The sequence below is a fragment of the Lepus europaeus genome, chromosome 7 (assembly GCF_033115175.1).
Source record: "Lepus europaeus isolate LE1 chromosome 7, mLepTim1.pri, whole genome shotgun sequence".
Taxonomy (NCBI): Eukaryota; Metazoa; Chordata; class Mammalia; order Lagomorpha; family Leporidae; genus Lepus; species Lepus europaeus.
The window spans coordinates 124,327,269-124,347,708 of NC_084833.1; the positions used below are offsets into that span (position 1 = coordinate 124,327,269).

Below are 20,440 nucleotides of genomic sequence, written 5' to 3' on the forward strand. Positions count from 1 at the left end.
CATGGGCCACAGCATGCTCAAATGGAAGTTAGAGCAAAGTGTTGTGCTTTGTTTTCTTTTTTCTTTATTTATTTATTTATTTATTTTTTTTTTTTATTTTTGACAGGCAGAGTGGACAGTGAGAGAGAGAGAGAGAGACAGAGAGAAAGGTCTTCCTTTTGCCGTTGGTTCACCCTCCAATGGCCGCCGCGGTAGCGCGCTGCGGCCGGCGCAACGCGCTGTTCCGATGGCAGGAGCCAGGTGCTTCTCCTGGTCTCCCCTGGGGTGCAGAGCCCAAACACTTGGGCTATCCTCCACTGCACTCCCTGGCCACAGCAGAGAGCTGGCCTGGAAGAGGGGCAACCGGGACAGGATCGGTGCCCCGACCGGGACTAGAACCCGGTGTGCCGGCGCCGCAAGGCGGAGGATTAACCTGTTGAGCCACGGCGCCGGCCGTGCTTTGTTTTCTATGTACATTTTTTTTTTTTAATTTGAAAGTTGATGTTATATAGAGGGGAATAAAGAGAGATATCTCTTTGGGTCAGGCCAAAGCCAGGAGCCTGGAACTCCATTAAGGCCTCCCAAGTGGGTGGCACAGGACTAGGCACATTAGCAGGGAACTGGATTGGAAGTAGAGCAGCAAGGACTTGAACCTGTGTTCATGTGGGATGTGGGCACTGCAGGCAGTGGCTTAACCTGCTGAGCCAGAGTTGGCCCTCTATCCATTTTTTACCTGTGGTATTTTTTTTTTTTGACAGGCAGAGTTAGACAGTGAGAGAGAGAGACAGAGAGAAAGGTCTTCCTTTTTGCGTTGGTTCACCCCCAAAGTGGCCACTACGGCTGGCGCATTGCGACCGGCACGCCGATCCGAAGCCAGGAGCCAGGTGCTTCCTCCTGGTCTCCCATGTGGGTTTAGAGCCCAAGGACCTGGGTCATCCTGCACTGCACTCCCTGGCCACAGCAGAGAGCTGGACTGGAAGAGGAGCAACCGGGGCAGAATCCGGTGCCCCAACCGGGACTAGAACCTGGTGTGCCGGCGCCGCAGGCGGAGGATTAGCCTAGAGAGCTGTAGCGCCAGCCACCTGCGGTATTTTTTATACTTAATAACAACAGAAAATGAACTTTAAAATATTGGGGATTACGTTGTATTTGGGGTTTTCTTAAGTAAACACATTTCTCTGGTGCAAATGGGAGAGAATTCCTATTTATTCTTCACATAAAAATCAATGGCTGCTGCTTAAGCAGTATCTGTAAATTCTAGTTTTTGTGGTGACAGACAGATAGCTAGAAGCTGTCTCCATTATCTCCTTTGATTTTTAATTTTTTTTAAAAAAACAAAATCCATTATCTCTTTTTAAGGAGGGTTTTTCATCCTTGAGATTATTTTTTCAATTATGATTATATACATGTAGTGTAAATTTTACCATTTTCACCCTTTACAAGTGTGCAGTTCTGTGGCGTTAGCTATATTCAAAGTGTAAACCGTCACTGCTTGGTGTCAGCACCTCTCCACCACTCAGGTACTTTTCATTCTTGCTTCATGCCTTGGCAAGTGCTGTTCAACCCTTTGTCTCTGCAGATTCTGAGTGCTTCCTATAAAGGGAATCCTACAATATGTGACTTTTTTGTGTCTGGCATTTTCCATTTAGCACAACATTCTCCCATATTGTAGCATGTGTTACTACACCATTCCTTTTTTTTTTTATTATTTGAAAATCAAAGTTACAGGGAGAGGGGAGAGACAGAGACAGAGAGCGAGATTCTTCCCTCCACTGGTTCACTCCCTAGATGGCTGCACTGGCTGGGGCTGGGCCAGGCCAAAACCAGGAGCCAGGAGCGTCTTCTGGATCTCAAGACTCACATAGGTAGCAGGGGCCCAAACACTTGGGTCGTCTTCTGCTGTTTGTTCCCAGGCCATTATCAGGGTGCTGGATCAGAAGTGGAGCAGCCAAGATACGAGCCAGTGCCCAGATGGGATGCCAGTGTCGCAGGCGGCAACTTTACCTGCTACTCTGCACTGCTGGTCCCATCATCATTACTTCTTAATGGCCTAATAATATTCCACCATAAAGCACTTTTTAATAACTTTGTTTCTAGTGCTTTTTAATAAATTTGTTTTTAGTTTTAAAATTTAACAAATTTTTAAAAAATTTTTATTTATTTGACAGATAGGGTTAGACAGTGAGAGAGAGAGACAAAGAGAAAGGTCTTCCCTCTGTTGGTTCAACCCCCAAATGGTTGCTACAGCTGGAACTATGACAATCTGAAACCAGGAGCCAGGTGCTTCCTCCTGGTCTCCCATGCGGGTGCAGGGCCTAAGCACTTGGGCTATCCTCCACTGCCCTCCCGGGCCACAGCAGAGAGCTGGACTGGAAAAGGAGCAGCCAGGATTAGAACCAGCGCCCATATGGGATGCCAACACCACAGACAGAGTGAGCCACGGCATCGGCCCCCAAATTTAACAATTTTTAATATTTTGCCATATTCACTTCATATCTAGATGATATATACATGTGCATACATGCTATTGTTCCTGAAAATATTAATATTAATATCACAAAATGAGGGATTCATGACAATGAATGAGGGGTATATTGTCAATATACCTGGTATAACTCAGTGGCTATTTATAGCTATATACAAAATTAAAGCTTCTGAACAGCTATAAAAATTTTATTCTGTACTAAAGGTTAGCAAACTTGCTTTGTGAAAGGCCAGATAGTAAACACAGTAGACTATGTGGCTTTGGTAGAAGCACACATGACATCATGCAAACACATGGGGATGGATGTGTGCCAATAACACTTTACTTATAGAAGTAGACCACAGGTCTATTTGGGCCTAGGGACTGTAATTTGATGAATCCTGTTGTAGATCAAATAACTCCTCACTTACATTTTGAAGAAAGGTAATGTCTAAGGGGCGGAACTATTTGTAACTGTCATAGACTGCATCTTCTTAAAGCTGGAATTAGCTCTCAAAATGTATTATTCCATGTAGCTGTGCAAATTTGGGCTGTCTGAGCTTCCTGGGATGGTGTGCTGGAATCTTTCTTATTGCTGTCTCTCATCTCAAGTCTAAGTCGTGTATTTTCAATCCTAGCTGGTTACTCAGGGATCCAAAAATGAAGCTGAGAACAACTTACCAGGGCTTTACTAAGGCAATGAATCGCTATTTCGATCAACTGATTCCCAGGATAGAAAAACTCCAGGTAAAATATAGTCCCTCCTCCCATCTCTATGGCTGTAGGAAGTAATTACGTGAATGAATTTCTTGGATAGGGTTAGCATACTTTCTATATACTCAGAGACAGGAATTCCAATTCCTTACTGACAAAACAGTGAGCTTTAACTGATCAGTTGTTATATGTTCCCTCTACTTGATGCTAACTGAACACAGGTCATGCACTGGAATCTGCCTTTTTCCTGGTGGGACACCCGGAGCCACACTATGTACATTTTCATTTTGTCTGGTTCATCATTTTTTATTCTCTTCATTACTATAAATGGAAAATTAATGATTATCTCCAAAATGTCCTCATTTACCTCCTCAAGAAAGCTATATGTCATTGTTGACAAGCAATAGCTCCCACAGATGATGTTAGGTCAATGGTTATGCAGAAGTTGCAATTTGTTAGACTTAATATGCCTGTCTACAGTACGAGCATGGTGTCACATATACTCATTGCTTGGGTAAAAACAGTGTGCCAGTACATAAGGAGTCTTCACAAAGTTCATGAACATAGCACATTAACTTTTTTTTTATTAAACTTTTATTTAATGAATATAAATTTCCAAAGTATAGCTTATGGGTTACAATGGCTTCCCCCCTCCCATAACTTCCCTCCCACCCGCAACCCTCCCCTTTCCCGCTCCCTCTCCCCTTCCATTCACATCAAGATTCATTTTCAATTCTCTTTGTATACAGAAGATCAGTTTAGTATATATTAGGTAAAGATTTCAACATTTTGCCCATATAGCAACATAAAGTGAAAAAACTACCATTGGATTACTAATTATAGCATTAAATAGCAATGTACAGCACATTAAAGACAGAGATCCTACATAATTTTTTTTCAAATTAATTAATTTTCTATGCCATTTCCACTTTAACACCAGGTTGTTTTTTTTTTTCATTTCCAATTCTCTTTATATACAGAAGATCACTTCAGTATATAATTAGTAAAGACCTCATCAGTTTGTGCCCACACAGAAACGCAAAGTATAAAAATACTGTTTCAGTACTAGATATAGAATCACTTGGCTTTAGACGACACATTAGGGACAGATCCCACATGGGGTGTAAGTACACAGTGACTCCTGTTGCTGACTTAACAATTTGACACTCCTGTTCATGGCGTCAGTAATCTCCCTAGGCTCTAGTCATGAGTTGCCAGGGCTAGGGAAGTCTTTAGAGTTCGCTGACTTTGATCTTATTCCGATAGGGTCATAGTCAAAGTGGAAGTTCTCTCCTCCCTTCGGAGAAGGGTACCTCCTTCTTTGATGGCCCCGTTCTTTCCACTGGGATCTCACTCACAGAGATCATTCATTTAGGTCTTTTTTTTTTTTCCATGATATCTTGGCTTTCCATGCCTGCTATACTCTCATGGGCTCTTCCGCCAGATCCGAATGCCTTGAGGGCTGATTCTGAGGCCAGAGTGTTGTTTAGGACATCTGCCATTCTATGAGTCTACTGTGTATCCCGCTTCCCATGTTGGATCTTTCTCTCCCTTTTTGATTCTATCAGTTAGTATTAGCAGATACTTGTCTTGTTTGTGTGATCTCTTTGACTCTTAGACCTATCAGAGCTATCAATTGTGAGCTGAAATTGATCACTTGGACTAGTGCGATGGCATTGGTACATGCCATCTTGATGGGATTGTGTTGGAATCCCCTGGCACATTTCTAACTCCACCATTTGCGGCCAGTCCGATTGAGCATGTTCCAAATTGTTCATCTCCTCCCATTTCTATGAACTTTTTGCAATATTCTCATGAAAAGGACTATGTACAGGCTTTCATTGGTTCACCTTATACTGTTTTTGACTTTAAGATGGTGTGAAAGTGATTGGCATTCAGTAGAAACCCTACTTTGAGTTTTGAGTCTCTATCTTTTTCCTGGGCTAGCATACATGGTTCAATCTTCTGTCAGGGTGGCAGGCTGTGGCCGTGAGCACAGCTCCCAGTCGGTTCTGTCTTCACAATGGGAGGAGCTGATGCTCTGCAGTCCGTTGTGTTGTTAAGCTCAGATGTGCCGCAGGTTAGGGGTATTAAATGCCTTTTCCACTTATGAGATTTTCATAGGATGGGCTTATCAGCATGTAACTGCATCATAAGTCAAAGAGCATTTGCACTAGGAAGAAAATGAGCAGAGGTGGGTAACAAATATGTAACATCTATTAGAAACTAAGCTTTACACTGGAATGTGACATTTTATTTATTTATTTGAGATGTAGAATTACAGACAGAGAGAGGGAGAGACAGAGAGAAAAGTCTTCCATCCACTAGTTCACTCCCTAGATGGCCGCAGGGACATTTGACATTTACCTGGCATGTTTGATCCTTTCAGCAAGGATTGGAAGGAGATATCGTAGCCTAAACAGAAGCAATGAGAAAGCCTGTATTTGACAGGGAGAAGGCGTCATATGTACGAATTTACTAGGAACAGAGTTAGTTTATAACATTATGAGTATCTGAGAGTTAATTAGATTCAAGGTGGCCATACAAACTCCCAAGTGACTAAAGACAATTCTTCAGTTAGAGGATTGGAGAGATGGTCCTTCACAGGCTAGTGCTCCATTCTCTAACACAGGAGTCATAGCTACATGTGGATATTTTCATTAAAACTAAACAAAATTAAGCATTCATTTCCTCAGTCACATTAGCCACCTTTCAAGTGCTCTATAGCCACGCATGCTGGTTGGTACCACGGCAGCACAGAGTTTGGATTCATTGAGAACCATGAGAAGCAACAACATGGAGAGGTGAGGAGGCCAAGAGAAGCTCGCAAAGGAGACTGAGGGAGAGGGGCCAGAGAGGCTTGCCCCAGGCTAGGAGGGAACCTGTCATGGAAGGCGGCAGACGAGGGGCTTTCAAGGAGGGGGGAACGCCAAGAGGCTCAGTCAAGTGTTGCTGAGAGAGCCATCTAATTCAGCCTAACATCCCATGTTTGAATTTAGTAACAGAAGATTGGCATTCATCATTTAGGTGGAAGGGAAAGAGTGGGAACAAGGCCACCACGAGCAGAGTAGATGAGAACTAAGAAGTCAAGAGGGAGAGCAGATGCATCGCACAGAATTGGTCCTCGAGGGTGGAGAGGCCAAGGGGTGGAAGCTGGAGGGGCGCATGGTCCAGGCCAATTATTGGTGACGCAGGGCCCTAAGTCAGTGTCAGTGGTGATGAGGAGTCTGCAGTCATGGAAGAGATGAAGAGACAGGAGACAAAGGGAGGAAAGTTCCCCCAAGAAGTGGGAATGAGATCCAGCCCACAAGAGGTGCGGGAACCCCTAGGGAGGATGGGGGATCCTTTATTCATTGCACTGCTCTAAGTGGAAAGGAGAGTTGTGGAGTTGGAGGTCTTATGCTTACGGCTTTGAATTAGGGACAAAGTAACTAGAGTTATGTATTTAGGGAGGATTTTGTGAGCATCTGATTGCCCAGTGGTGACTGCTGGCTGTGGAGTGAGAGAGATTCCCAGAACTGTAGTTTAACTTGGAGACGTGGATTTTAGAAGTGTTGTTTTTGTGACACTCAGGTGTCTTTGTACTTAGTAAACTCAGAAAATCCAGATTTTTCCTACCAGTGGCCTCACTGTCAAACTCTCCTCTCTTTCACCCTCAGTATCACCATAAAGGTTCCATCATTGCTGTGCAGGTCGAAAATGAATATGGTGCATACAATCTGGATAAAAAATACATGCCATATGTTAAAAACGTAAGTGATCCTTTAATTTCTCTCCATACTTCTTTTCTCACTTTGTTAGTGTGTGAAGCAAACTCATCCCGAGTACCTGTAGCTTGCATGGAACTGTAGGATATGAAGATGGATAGATCCAGTTGAATTTTCCCTTGGGTTTACACTCTAGAGAGAGGGCTGGAAACAGTCTACACAACTCTAATGGAAGGCGGAGTTAGTTTTGTGCTGATTTCCTCACTTGTAAGTAGTTAGAAAGGGAATTAGAAGGTCCTCTCCATTCCCCAGCTTCATTGCCATAATTTTTCTTTCTGGAGAGGAGCAATCCCGTGGTATTGAGAACAGTTAATTCATCTAACTGAATTTCTCCCTAGGCCCTGGTGAAAAGGAAGATCCAAGTGATGCTCATGACTGCAGATAATGGATTAGAATTGACAAAAGGCCACTTGGAACATGGTACAGTCTAGCTTTTGTCCTATTTCCTCTCCTCGTCAGGTCTGAAACGGGAGTCCCTTGGATGCTTCATTTTTCTCATTTCCCATGAACAAGATCGTATTGTCTTCAGGGCAGAGTGATGGGGGCATCCGGTCAAGGATGAGCTGAGGAACCAATCCCTTCCTGGCAGCAGCAGTGCCAACAGGGCAGACCACCTCCTCCACTTCCTCCACCCCTGGGTGGCCTATGGTGAGGACTGTCTGGGCCAGGGCCAGATGGCCTTGATTGATCAGAAGTGGGTGCAGTGTCTGAGAAATGGTACTGCCCTGGACCCAGCCTCAGGAGCTCCCAGGGTCAGGATGTCAGGAAGTAAAAGAAGCAGGGATCTGTAGAATGGGACAATAAGGAGAAAATGTGAGCTGGTGCACAGGAGAATGGAAAGAAGGTAATGTGCAGACCAATGCAGCCAGAGAAGAACGCTGTTTGGAATTCTTTATGCCCAAGCACTTTGTGAGGTGCTCTCTGGGCTGTTCTCTCCCCAGGCTTTATAGTGTCCCTTCCCCATCTTGCAGTGGGACAGCCAGAATATTGTTCTGAGTTAGGGGTCACACAGCCTCCAGTCGTATCTTAGGACTCGAGCAATTCAGCTCTCTGGGCTCAGTGACTCCACCTGGCCTTCATGTATTTGTCAGTGTAGTTTATTGTAACTGCCCACTTTGCTTCTCTGGCTTGTTTACCGTAAATGCCAAGTGAAGGGATAATTTGCAAACCTTTTGGAAACAGGTGTAGGATTGTGTCTTTATTGCTAGGCGCAAGCCCTGAACTGTCAGTGTGAAGTGGCTGTGAGGTGTTTGGGTAGGAGGCTTGGAGCCCTGGCTCTCCAGCCTGGCTGTGCCCCTGCCCGGTGGGGGTTGTTAGCAGGACTTCTGCAGTTTACCCATTTCCTTCCACAGAGCTGGTCACGGTCCACATGAGGAATATACAGAGAGCAACTTACCAAGACCTCATATCAATGCAGGTAAGGACATTTCGGAGATAGAAGTATTGGCTCTCGCCTCTGCCAGGACCGCCTAGTTCATTTGTTGGGGGCGATTCTCAGCTGTTGTGCTCTTTAAGTGCCCATTATAGGTGGTTTTAGGGTCAAGGAAATCAAATTCACTTGTCTACAACACCTGGCCCAAAGCCTACACTGTTAAGGAGTCGATTGTAATTCATTTCTAGTGCATTTCTTATACTTGTCTAAGAAGGAGAACCTTGGAGAAACACAGTACTTAAGAAAGATGTATAATAATAACTGAATAGAGGCAGAAAGTACAGATTCTGAGCCTTTGTTGTTTTTTTGTGTGTGTTTTCATGAAAAAACATCCTCTTCTTAGTGCGACAAAGTAGAGCACACTCCTCCTTAACTGGAGGAGATAAATGTGAACTAGTCGAGAAATGAGAGCTTCCATATTTGGAGCAGAACGGGCACCATTTTCAGTGATAATTTTGAGCTAGGTTTGCACCAGACTGTGGGTATTTCCTGGGCTTTACATGTAATTTCATGGTATTTACATGTGGTCTTGTGCTTACAGAAGTTACAGTTAGGTTTGTTCACTGTTCATAGGGGCACTGTTCTGACTGATAATCTCCCAGGAAAATAGAGAAGTTGTGCTTATCAGGGAGAGTGACTGAAGGTAGTGGAGTCCTTGCCTTGAACTTGAATACAGAGCAGTAGCAGCAGAGCTCAGGGGCCGAGAGGCAGAACAGAAGAGATTCAGCTTAACTGTATTTTATGTGGAAGAGATTTTGGAAGTTATGTGATTGCATGTTCCACCTACATCAACTGTGAGACCCACTGCCAATGGCTTTGAAAATTGGGTTTTATTGATATAAATGACACGGTTATTTCTCCACACATTTGAAGCATTTGGTTTTTTAACAAAATAGAATACTTCCAGGAAATATAGGAACCATGTAAAGATAAATTAAGGGAACTAGGAGTGGATCTCATATTGAAGACAAAACTGTCCGGTGAGTAGCTTCAAAGTTTTAAAGCATTTTCATGTGAAGAGGAAGTACCAGAGAGTGGAATTAATTTCAATAGATAAAAAATTAAGATAAAAACATATATTGTCTCATTATACAAACTATAATTTCTAACTATCTGAATTTATCAAAAATGGAACAAAGTGCCTGGTGTGGTAATGAATTCCTCATCACACAAAAATTAAGGTTGGCTGCAAACTGCCTGTGTTTGGCCAGCATTTAGAGATGCGGTGAGACGTGATATACTAGAAAACTTAACATACAAAAGTCCCCTCTAACTTAAGACTTTATGAACTGTGGCCTGTTTGGGCTGTTATTAAGTACCATAAACTGTGGCTTATAAAAAACAGACGTTTTTCCATCAGTTCTGGAGACTAGAAGTTCAAGACTAAGATGACAGCAGATGTAGTGTCTGGTGATTGCTCATTTCCTGGTTCATAGCTGGTGCCTTCTCACTGCTCTCTCGTATGGTAGAGGGGGAAAGTAGCTGTCTAGGTTTTTTTTTTTTTTATAAGAACAGTTAATCCTATTCATGAGGGTGCCACCTTTATGATCTAATCACCACCCAATGTCTTAACCTCCTAATACTGTCATCCTGAGGATAAGTATTTCAACTTATGAATTTTGTGGGGGAGACATCCAGATTCACACCATACACTGTGATTTGGAGATTCTATGAGACTGAGAGAAAGGAAGTTTCAGGAGCTTGAATCACATATCTTAGTCTAGCTAGCTATAAGGAATTTAGAACATTACTTTGAGCATTCAATAAAACTTATTTTTAAAAATTAGGGAGATTACTGACGCCATAAACAAGAGTGTCAAATTGTTAAGTCAGCAACAGGAGTCACTGTGTACTTACATCTCATGTGGGATCTGTCCTTAATGTGTTGTCCAATGTGAAGTAATGCTATAACTAGTACTGAAACAGTATTTTTACACTTTGTGTTTCTGTGTGGGTGCAAACTGATGAAATCTTTACTTAGTATATACAGAATCAATCTTCTGTATATAAAGATAATTGGAAATGAAAAAAAACCCTTGGTTTTAAATTGGAAATTGCATAGAAAATTAATCAATTCTTAAAAAAATATCATGTAGGATCTCTGTTCTTAATGTGCTGTACATTGTGATTTAATGCTATAACTAGTACTCCAACAGTATTTTTCACTTGGTGTTGCTATGTGAGGGCAAACTGTTGAAATCTTTACTTAATATATACTAAACTGATCTTCTGTATATAAAGATAATTGAAAATGAATCTTGATGTGAATGGAATGGGAGAGGGAGCGGGAAAGGGGAGGGTTGCGGGTGGGAGGGAAGTTATAGGGGGGGAAGCCATTGTAATCCATAAGCTGTACTTTGGAAATTTATATTCATTAAATAAAAGTTTAAAAAAATTAAAGATTGTCAGGCAGATGTATGTCCCATGACTTTGTGGTAGATCAAGTTGGCAGTGTTCTAGTACTTTCTTTGAAGCATTTGGCAGTTTGGGAGTCCACATGGTACTGCAGGGGGCTGGCTGGAAGAGTCTCAATTGGAGATGATGACAGTAATGCGAGCAGAAATTCCAGAAACTGGGTACTTTTTTAGTGCCAGAAGGAGCAACAATGAAAGGGCCAACTGATAGAGACTAGCAAACCCCAGTGGACTGGAAAGAGGAAGGAGGAACCAGTGCTGTGGCTCAGAGGGTTAAAGCTGCAGCCTGCAGTGCCATCATCCCATATGTGTGCCGGTTCAAGTCCTGGCTGCTCCACTTCCAATCCAGCTTCCTGCTAATGTGACTGGAGAGATAGTGGAGGATGGCCCAAGTGCTTGGGCCCCTGCACCCATATGGGAGACCTGGAAGAAGTCCTTGCTGCTGGTTTCAGCATGGCCCAGTCCTGGCTGTGGCAGCCATTTGGAGAATGAACCAGTGGATGGAAGCTCTCTCTCTCTCTCTCTCTCTCTCTCTCTCTCTCTCTCTCTCTCTCTGTGTGTGTGTGTGTATGTGTGTGTCTCTCCTTTTCTCTGTCTGTAACTCTGCCTCCCAAATAAGTAAATATGTCTTTTTAAAAAAAGAGAGAGAGAGGAGACTTGCCATGCCAAGGACAGGACTTTCTATCATTAAAAAAAAGAAAGAGAAAGAAAGATGAAGGAAGTAGAAGTCCCTCAGCAACTGCAAATGCAAAGGTGGGCACTAGAAGGAATGCGGAATTTGGGATCTGGGGAATTTGTATCCAGTGCGATTCAATTTTTTCAGTACTCATTTTGGGAACATTTTTAGTACTTCAACTGTGTTGGATACTTTCTTCCCTGACCTCTGCTATGGTCATTCAAGTGAATGAAAAGATTGCCCTCCTAGAAGGTTATAGAAAGGACACTATTGAAAAGGACCAGTGAAACCACAAGAGGAATAATAATACTGCGAGAATGGGAGCGTAGACTTCAGGGTTTATGGGCAGACGAGGGGATGTCTGAGTGGGAAAAGGGGGTGTGTGAGCTTTATGATTCCCTTCCATGCAGTGCAGGGATTCTGAATTGCATCAAACTTTTCTGACACTTGTTTTTTCCCAGGGTCCTAGCCCTATACTGATGACAGTATACACAGCAAGCTCTGTTGACACATGGGGAGACATCCGCCAAACTGCGAATCCACAAGGCAAGTGCTCCCTGGCCCCTTTCTTGAAAGAACGCATAGCAGAGATGACATTGGGCTGTTTGTTTCAGCTGCTTAGTGTGCGTGACATTTAGGGGGTGGGGCCCCTATAATATTAGGGTGAATTAGTAGACGACTCATGTTTGTGGGGGTAAAATGATAGCGTGGATGAGCACCTCAAGAGATCATTGTATTGAGTTTTAAATTTTAATGGGAATTCCATTGTAATTATGTTTTGTTGAGTCTCTTAAAGTAATTAGAACAGATAGTTCTGACAAGTAGGGAAATTCAATGGAGGTATGTTGAGTGGAGGTAGAAAGTCTCCTAGTTTCAGAGTATTTTATCCCCATGTTCTAGTCTTCCCTGGAGAATTGTTGATGATCACTCAAATGGAATTTGAGGTTAAATGTTCCTGGCACTATAATTTCAGATAAATCACTGTTAGAAGTTCGTAAGTAGCATAAGCAAATGTTTGATACATACAGTTTGCTGGAAAATGGTACCTTCCTAAAAATGAAACCATGAGAAAGTAGTACAAAGCTTTGGGTTATGAAAAAGGTACTGAGAACCACCCCACCAATCCCTCCCAGTCAGTTTTGGCTAATATCACACATTTTCTGCGCATGAAACCTTGGCAGATCTCGACTATTCTGGGTGTAGATCACTTGGAAATCCACAAGGACCTATGAATTATCTCAAACTCTAATTCTCTCCTCCATTTCTCCATTTCTTCTGACCTATCTTCAGTGTTGATGAAGGATGTCCGTGAAATGTTCAATCTTAAGTTCTCCCTCAACTTCTATATGTTCCATGGTGGCACCAACTTTGGCTTCATGGGTGGAGCAAAGATTCTGGACAACTACTGCCCTGCAGTCACCAGTTATGGCAAGTACTTTTTCCCCAGAACTGTTAAACTTAAACCACTCCGTCATTGGAATCTGGAGGCTATTAGAGTAAGCCTCCAAGGATCATATCTTTAGAATGGTTCATTTCTTATGCCTTTAACATGTGCTAGGAGTTGAGGGTTTCATATTTGCTATTCTTGACAATATTAGAATTTTTCTAATGCTAGAATCGAGTTTCTGGGACTTTTCAAGTAGAGAAGTTGATAGTTTAACCTTTTAAAAAATTATACTATTGTGTTTATTTCATTAAATCTAAGGTGCTATTGATTACACAGTTGTTTATTAAAATGTGAAAAGAGGCCAATGGAAATTGAAAACATATTTTCTGGAAAAATGTTTGTCTTAGAATTAACTGAATCATGCAAATAAAAGCATCAGTTTCATTATTTCCATTTCAAATCTGCCTAGACCCTCTCTGTCCCAATAATCAAGCTCTCAGGGATGGAGAGAAGAACATAGGATTCCTTGTTTAGGGAAAGTTTTCCAAATGATCCCATAATCAGGTACTGCTTTGGGACACACACATTATGTTGCAGCTAGAAAAGATAAACAGAACACAAAGGTCGTTTTACAACTTCAATCAGCAATTAGTTCTCATCCACATTGATTGTAGAATTTTGGAAGTGGTAACAGACATAAGCAACCAAAGTGCAGAATTTGTTTGGCAAATCTTCATCCTCATAATTTTTCTGGACAATCTCATCCAGATTTGATATGGGGTGTTCCTTATTCCTTTGGCCCAGATAGCTTTGCTGAACTGTTGTCAGTGTGCACAGCTGGAGTCCCTTTCTCTCTCATGGCAAGCTTCCAGATCTCTTTGAGTGTCCGTGGCACACTTCCTGAAGTCCACCGCTTGGATGCACTTGTTGATGTTGGTCACCACTGTGTTGATGGCAGAATGGCCCTTCTTCTTGCTACCCTTCTTTTTTGAGCCATCTTGTAGGGCCCAAGTTTAATCTTGTTCACCCACCAGGCAGATTCTTGTTCTTTGAAGCTCCCTGCAGAACCAGTCACTTTGGTTTTCCTGACAGCAGAGGTAGGGCTTTGTGTGTCTTCCTCAGTCCACAGATCTGTTTAGAGACCACATGGAAAGTCAAGGGTGAAAGAAAAAAGAAAAGCATTCAATTAGAACTAAGTGGGAAGTAGAAACCACTAGAGTATAGAGCCTTGGATCTCATCAGGCTTATTAGAGATCCATTTGCCCTCTGTTGAAAGGCCTGCAAAGCTTGGCAGATATCTTTTGGTTTAGACTGATATATGTCATTTTCTTGTTTAATGCCCTAGGTTTTTTTCCCAAAGCTATTGAATGAAAGATCCTTTAGCTTAGTATAAAGCTCCCATTTTTTCCTGCAGAAGAAATTTAAGCTGGGCTTTTCCTGGGGGAAAATAACAAATTTCTCTGTATTTTTCAGACTATGGGGCTCTGCTGAGGGATGACGGAGAGTACACACCCGAGTATACCGTGTATAAAGAGTTTTTTAGCTCTGTTATAGGTACCTAGCAATATCTTAATCTGAATGACAACTCATCCTTTTCAAAGGGTTTCTGTCCTGTGAAGCAGGGAGTGAGAGAGTGGGAGTTTGCTCCTGTTTATTTTTCGTGAAGCACTAGGAATTCAGACCTGCCTGCACAAGATGCAGGACCTGCTCCCCAGGTGCTCAGCACTAAAGGTCACACTGCTTAGTCTTGGCCGTGCATCCCAATTCTTTACGGAACTTCTGAAAAACCAAAGGTTCCAAGCCCTTCTCAGAGCTATTAGATAAGTCTGCCTGGTAGGGGTGGGGTGGAAGGGGTGGCATCCAAGCCCACTGGTCTTTAGAAGATTCTGATGTACAGCTGTGGTTGAGAAATGGCCTAGCAGGGCCCTGATGTGTTCCCTCCTCCAGGGGAGTAGCACACGCTGCCCCAGAGGCAAGGGTATGTGGGTACCTGCACTCAATCACTTCCTGATGGACAACTCTTGAAATTGTCAAGCCATGCCTGTTCCTGGGCCCTTCATTCCACTGGGTGGCTTTGGGAGAGCAGGGTTTCTGGTGCCCTTGAAGGGGGCTGGGGGAGGTTTGTGGAATGGCCCAACCACCTGTTTTTCATTGCAGTGTTTCCCAACGCCCCCGAACCAGAACGTATCCGGAAGATGGTGTATAAGTCAGTGAAAACATTATACTTCATGACACTATGGGAAATCCTGCCCTATCTGGACCAGGTGAGCCTTTTCCCAAGCATAAACACGTGGGTTAGCCTTCATTTAAAAGGGAGGAGAGATTAACGCTTATCCCAGAAGACATGGAATAAATGATTGGGGGGAGGGGCACAAAGCAGGTCTTAGGAGTTTCAGTTTCTTCCCCAATTTCACAATTTAGACTAGGAAAGCCAGAATAAGAATTAAGATTAGAAACTTGAATTTGAAGAAGAAATATAAGCATGGCAGGAATCCAAGAACAATCCCTTGCATTCTGAAGATTATAGCATTGAAGATACAGTGGCTGGAGCTAGGGCAATGATTTTCACAAGTTTTTGCTTTAGTAGAGGGACCCCTCCAAATTTGCTGCAAAGTTCAGTGTATAAAACGTGAGTTGGGTGAGTCAGGGGTTTCGTTCTGTACTGTGGTACTTTCTTCCTCCCTGAGAGTCACCATCCCTTTTTAGGGTTGCCCATGTGACACTTCTGAATTTCCTTCAGAGTTCCCAGGAATGTAGTTTGAAAGCCATTGGTCTAGGAAAGAGCCCGAATCCTTGGTGATATATCATTTACTGCATGTTAATATTTTGGGAACTGTGTTATCAAGACAGCATTTTAGGCAGCTTCCAGGTTAATGAGTAAAAACGTGAGTGAAGTAGAGTTGGAGGCTCACAGGTGCTGGGCTGGAGGAATAAAGCAACACAGCATTTGCTGAGGGGATCCTGTTCTGTGCTGATGAGTGTAAGCTCTGGGCTCGTGCTATCTGGTCTCAAGTCTTTGCTCCAGTATTCATCGGCTGGTAGGCCCCACTCTGAGTTTTTTCTTCTGTAAAACCAGGCTAACAATTGTCCCTACTTTATAGGATTATATGTGGATTAAACAGTTAATGTCTGTCCCTCTCCCCAAGTATGTGTCAGCTGTGGTTACTGTTGTAGAGATGAGGTCAGCAGGCTGGACAGTCACCAGATCCAAGGTGACATCTGGCTGAGCTGACTGGAGATCTGCAGGCTGGATAGGAGCTGACAGGCTGGCACCTGTACGACCAGGGGTGGCCAGGGAGTCTGGCACCTGTATGACCAGGGGTGGCCAGGGAGTCTGGCACCATGCACTCTGGATAAAGACGTGGAGAAGCTGCATGCCTGGGGAACTGCACTTAGGCTTGGAGTGCAAGACTCTTGCTGGGATTCTTGGGAAGGAAGCCAGGTACCAAATAAGTCTTTGTGGTTGTGAATGTTTCCCTATGGAATTTTACAAAGTGGAGGAAATGTTATTGGTCTCCCATGTGTAAAATGTCTAGCTTAAGCAGATCTCAGACGTCACAGAATTTTAGCTGTAATATATCTCAAAGATAAGGATTCCAAAATAACAACAACTACAAATCATTATCATCCTTGATGATGATGATGATTTCTTAAAATGAGTGATTTGCTAGGAAATGTTTAGAAACTGGCCCTCTGTAATTAGTAGTCTAGGCCAATTTCTGTGGTGCAAATACTCCCACCCTGGCTAGTTTCCTACCACTAACATAAGGGCATTGAACACAGAGTCGGGACTTATGTATGGAGTCAGCTCTTGTCAGCTAGTACAGGCTGGCCCTTGCTAGCACACCATTATTCAAAATCATGAAATATCAAATGCTCACATTTTGTCAACCATATCATAACAATTTTTAGCATTTACAAACAAGGATCCAGATAAAGCTCATCACACATTGCATTTAATTGATATTTCGAAGTCTTTTAATATACAGTTTCTTTGCTGCTTTTTATTTCATTTATACATCAAAAAAGCTGGAGTATTGGTATTATGAATTCCCTAGATCTTGAGTTTTGTTTTACAGAGTGGGTCTGTATGTGTCAGGTAGCATGTCCCTGCATTTTCTGTAAGTTGATAGTTAGAACTGGTTTATTGATGAGGTTTAGATTAGGCTTGTTATTTGTCTGTACTTCACAGAAGATGCTGCTGTACTTTTTATGCATCACATCCCAGACATGTAATCACAGGTTGTTTCTGTTTTCTTTTTAAAAGATTTATTTATTTATTTTAAAGGCTGAGTTACAGAGAGAGAGGGAGAGACAGAGTCAGAGAGACACAGAAAGACAGAAAGATGGAGAGAGAGAGAGAGAGAGAGAGAGAGAGAGAGAGAGAGAGAGAGATCTTTCATTCACTGGTTTATTCCCCAGATGTTTGCAATGGCCAATGGCCAATGCTGGGCCAGGATGAAGCCAGGAGCCAGGAGTTTCTTCCAGAGATCTCATTAGGGTAGTAGGGGCACAAGTACTTGGACCATCATCCACTGCTTTCCCAAGGCTATTAGCAGGGAGCTGGATTGGAAGTGGAGTAGCTGGGACTTGAACTGGTGCCCATATGGGATGCTGGCATTGCAAGTGGTGGCTTTATCTACTATGCTACAATACCAACCACTAAAATTACTTCTTGATATCTTCCAAAAGTAGTCAATGAATTGTTTTGCTTTTTTTATGATTATCAACTCATAAATGTTTAGCACATTTAGTGTTTTTCTACCCCCACTGCAGCCTCTTTTTTATGCTCAAATTGTCCCAATTACACCAGCAGGAACCCCTGCAAGTTGGCTGATATATTCTCCTGACATGACTTCAGTAACTTTTGATATCTTTGCATTTTGGTTTCCCAGTGTGTTTCAGATTGTGAGGCTCCACTCATCTAGAATAATCTATTTCTCCAAGTAGCTCTGAAGGTCCATTTTTTAAAAAAGATTAATTAATTAATTAATTTATTTATTTGAAAGGCAGAGTTACAGAGAGGGAGAGAGAGAGAGAGAGAGAGAGAGGTCTTCCACCTGCTAGTTCACTCCACAAATGGCTGCAATGGCTGGAGCTGAGCCCCAGGAGCCAGGAGATTCTTCCAGCTCTCCCACATGGGTTCAGGGGCCCAAGGACTTGGATCATCTTCAACTGATTTCCCAGGTGCATTAGCAGAGAGCTGATTTGGAAGTAGAGCAGCTGGGACTTGAACTGGTGCCCATATGGGATGCTGGCAGTGCAGGTGACAACTTTACCTGCTATGCCACAAGTGCCAGTCCAGGTCCATGTTTTAATGCTAAGAAGTTTGAACATTTTCCTGAAAGTTAGGGAAAGCCATTTCTGAGTCAGGTGGCAGCTTTGCTATCTTTGGCAATTCTATAGGGGACACCCTAGTGTGGGACCAGACTGGAGTACTGAAACCAAGTAGAAGTCTACTGAACTTGAGTTTAGGTTATGGGAACAAAGAAGAAGGATTAGTGACAGATAAAGGAGGTGATGAGCGGTGGGCACAGAATGTTGAGGGAGAGGGAGAGGATGCTGCCCATGCTTTTTATCTGTTTGTAGGGATGGTGTTGCTTATTTTAAAGAAGAGTGGGGGTGAGAAGTGTTGTAGTGTATATAGTTTGTGTGATGCTGCATGAGAAGTGTCCATGACTGTTTCCAGGTGGAGGTGCAGTAGACCTGTAGATACACAGAGATGGGGTTCTGTGGATCAGTACTGGGTAACCAGGTTTTTCAATAGCTATGGCCCCAGCTGGAACATGGGCTAGGATGACTCTCCTAGAGTTTGTGAAAAGGGACAGAAGAGAAGGACAAGGATAGAGAGAATTTGGCGCAAGTGGATTGGGATTTCTGTGACAGGGAGTCTGGTACAGGCTCTATTATGAATTGAGCCAGGCCCACAAATCATTCCCTTTTCTTTCTTTCTTTTTAAGGATTTTATTTATTTATTTGAGAGGTAGAGTTACAGAGGGAGGGAGAGACAGAGAGAAAAGTCTTCCCTCCTCTGGTTCACTCCCAGATGGCCACAACGGCCGGAACTGAGCTGATCTGAAGTCAGGAGCTTCTTCTGGATCTCCCACACAAGTGCCGGGGCCCAAGCACTTGGGCCATCTTCCACTGCTTTCCCAGGTCATAGTAGAGAACTGAATCGGAAGAGAGCAGCCAGGACTTAAATCTGTGCCCATATGGGATTCCGGTGCCTCAGGTGAAGGCTTAGCCCACTATGCCACAGTGCTGGGCCCTCATTCCCCTTCTTGAATCCAGCTTTCCCATATAAAGAGCAAGCATATCTCAATGGCCAGCACAGGCAGAGAAACAGGGTTGGTACGTGCTCTGGTTAAGCGTGGAGGCATTGCATGTTTCTTTTTTTAAAATTTACATTTTTTATTGTTCATATGCATTTTTAAACAAAGGCATATAGTTTTGCAATTAAGAAAACTATTTTAATAAAACTGATAAAATACTGGGTACATACATTTTATATATTTTTAATTTACTGTTTTTAAACTTTTATTTAATAAATATAAATTTCCAAAGTACAACTTTTGATTTATAGTGGATTTTGCCCCCCATAACCTTCCTCCCACCCACAATCATCCCATCTCCCACTCCCTCTCCCATCCCATTCTTCATCAAGATTCATTTTCAATTATCTCTATATACAGAAAATAAATTTAGTATATACTAAGTAAAGATTTCAACAGTTTGCACACACACACAAAGTATAAAGTACTGTTTGAGTACTAGTTATACCGCTAATTCACATAGTACAACACATTAAGGACAGAGATCCTACATGGGGAGCAAGTGTACAGTGACTCCTGTTGTTGATTTAACAATTGAAATTCTTATATATGATGTCAGTAATCACCCGAGGCCCTTGTCATGAGCTGCCAAGGCTATGGAAGCCTCTTGAGTTCACCAACTCTGCTCTTATTTAGACAAGGCCATAGTCAAAGTGGAAGTTCTCTCCTCCCTTCAGAGAAAGGTACTTCCTTCTTTGATGGCCTGTTCTTTCTACTGGGATCTCACTCGCAGAGATCTTTCATTTAGGTCCTTTTTTGTTTTGTTTTTGCCAGAGTGCCCTGGCTTTCCATGCCTGAAATACTCTCATGGGCTCTTCAGCCAGATCTGAATGCCTTAAGGGCTGATTCTGAGGCCAGAGTGCTGTTTAGGACATCCGCCATTCTATGAGTCTGCTATGTATCCTGCTTCCCATGTTGGATCATTCTCTCCCTTTTTTATTCTATCAGTTAGTATTAGCAGATGCATTTTTTTATACCCCTGTGTGCAAGGCCCTTGGGCCATTCCTTTGAAGAAGTGGGCTTCAGGTGGGCCTTCTGACATTCTCTGTCTAGCCTGAACCTTCAGCCTATGTTTACTTGTCTCTACAACAGCCAATCAAGTCGATCAAGCCAGTCTCCATGGAGAATCTGCCTGTGAACCAAGACAGTGGCCAGGCCTTTGGGTACACACTTTATGAGACTACCATCTTCTCTGGTCATGTCCTCTACTCAAGAGGCCATGTTCAAGATCGGGGCCAGGTAAGGGATAATACATAGGTCTCAGTGGCAGCTCTC

General features: G+C 42.9%; 1 protein-coding gene across 1 annotated transcript in view; it reads left to right on the forward strand.

Annotated features, from left to right (window-relative positions):
- Positions 1–20,440, forward strand: part of LOC133764795 (beta-galactosidase-1-like protein 2) — a 41,072-nt gene that overhangs the window by 11,964 nt on the left and 8,668 nt on the right. Inside the window, exons 5-13 of the mRNA XM_062198480.1 lie at positions 3,082–3,190; positions 6,817–6,909; positions 7,263–7,344; positions 8,277–8,341; positions 11,908–11,992; positions 12,737–12,874; positions 14,307–14,387; positions 14,991–15,097; positions 20,258–20,404. Of these exons, the coding sequence (XP_062054464.1) occupies positions 3,082–3,190; positions 6,817–6,909; positions 7,263–7,344; positions 8,277–8,341; positions 11,908–11,992; positions 12,737–12,874; positions 14,307–14,387; positions 14,991–15,097; positions 20,258–20,404 (907 nt within the window). The remainder of the gene's footprint in view (positions 1–3,081; positions 3,191–6,816; positions 6,910–7,262; positions 7,345–8,276; positions 8,342–11,907; positions 11,993–12,736; positions 12,875–14,306; positions 14,388–14,990; positions 15,098–20,257; positions 20,405–20,440) is intronic.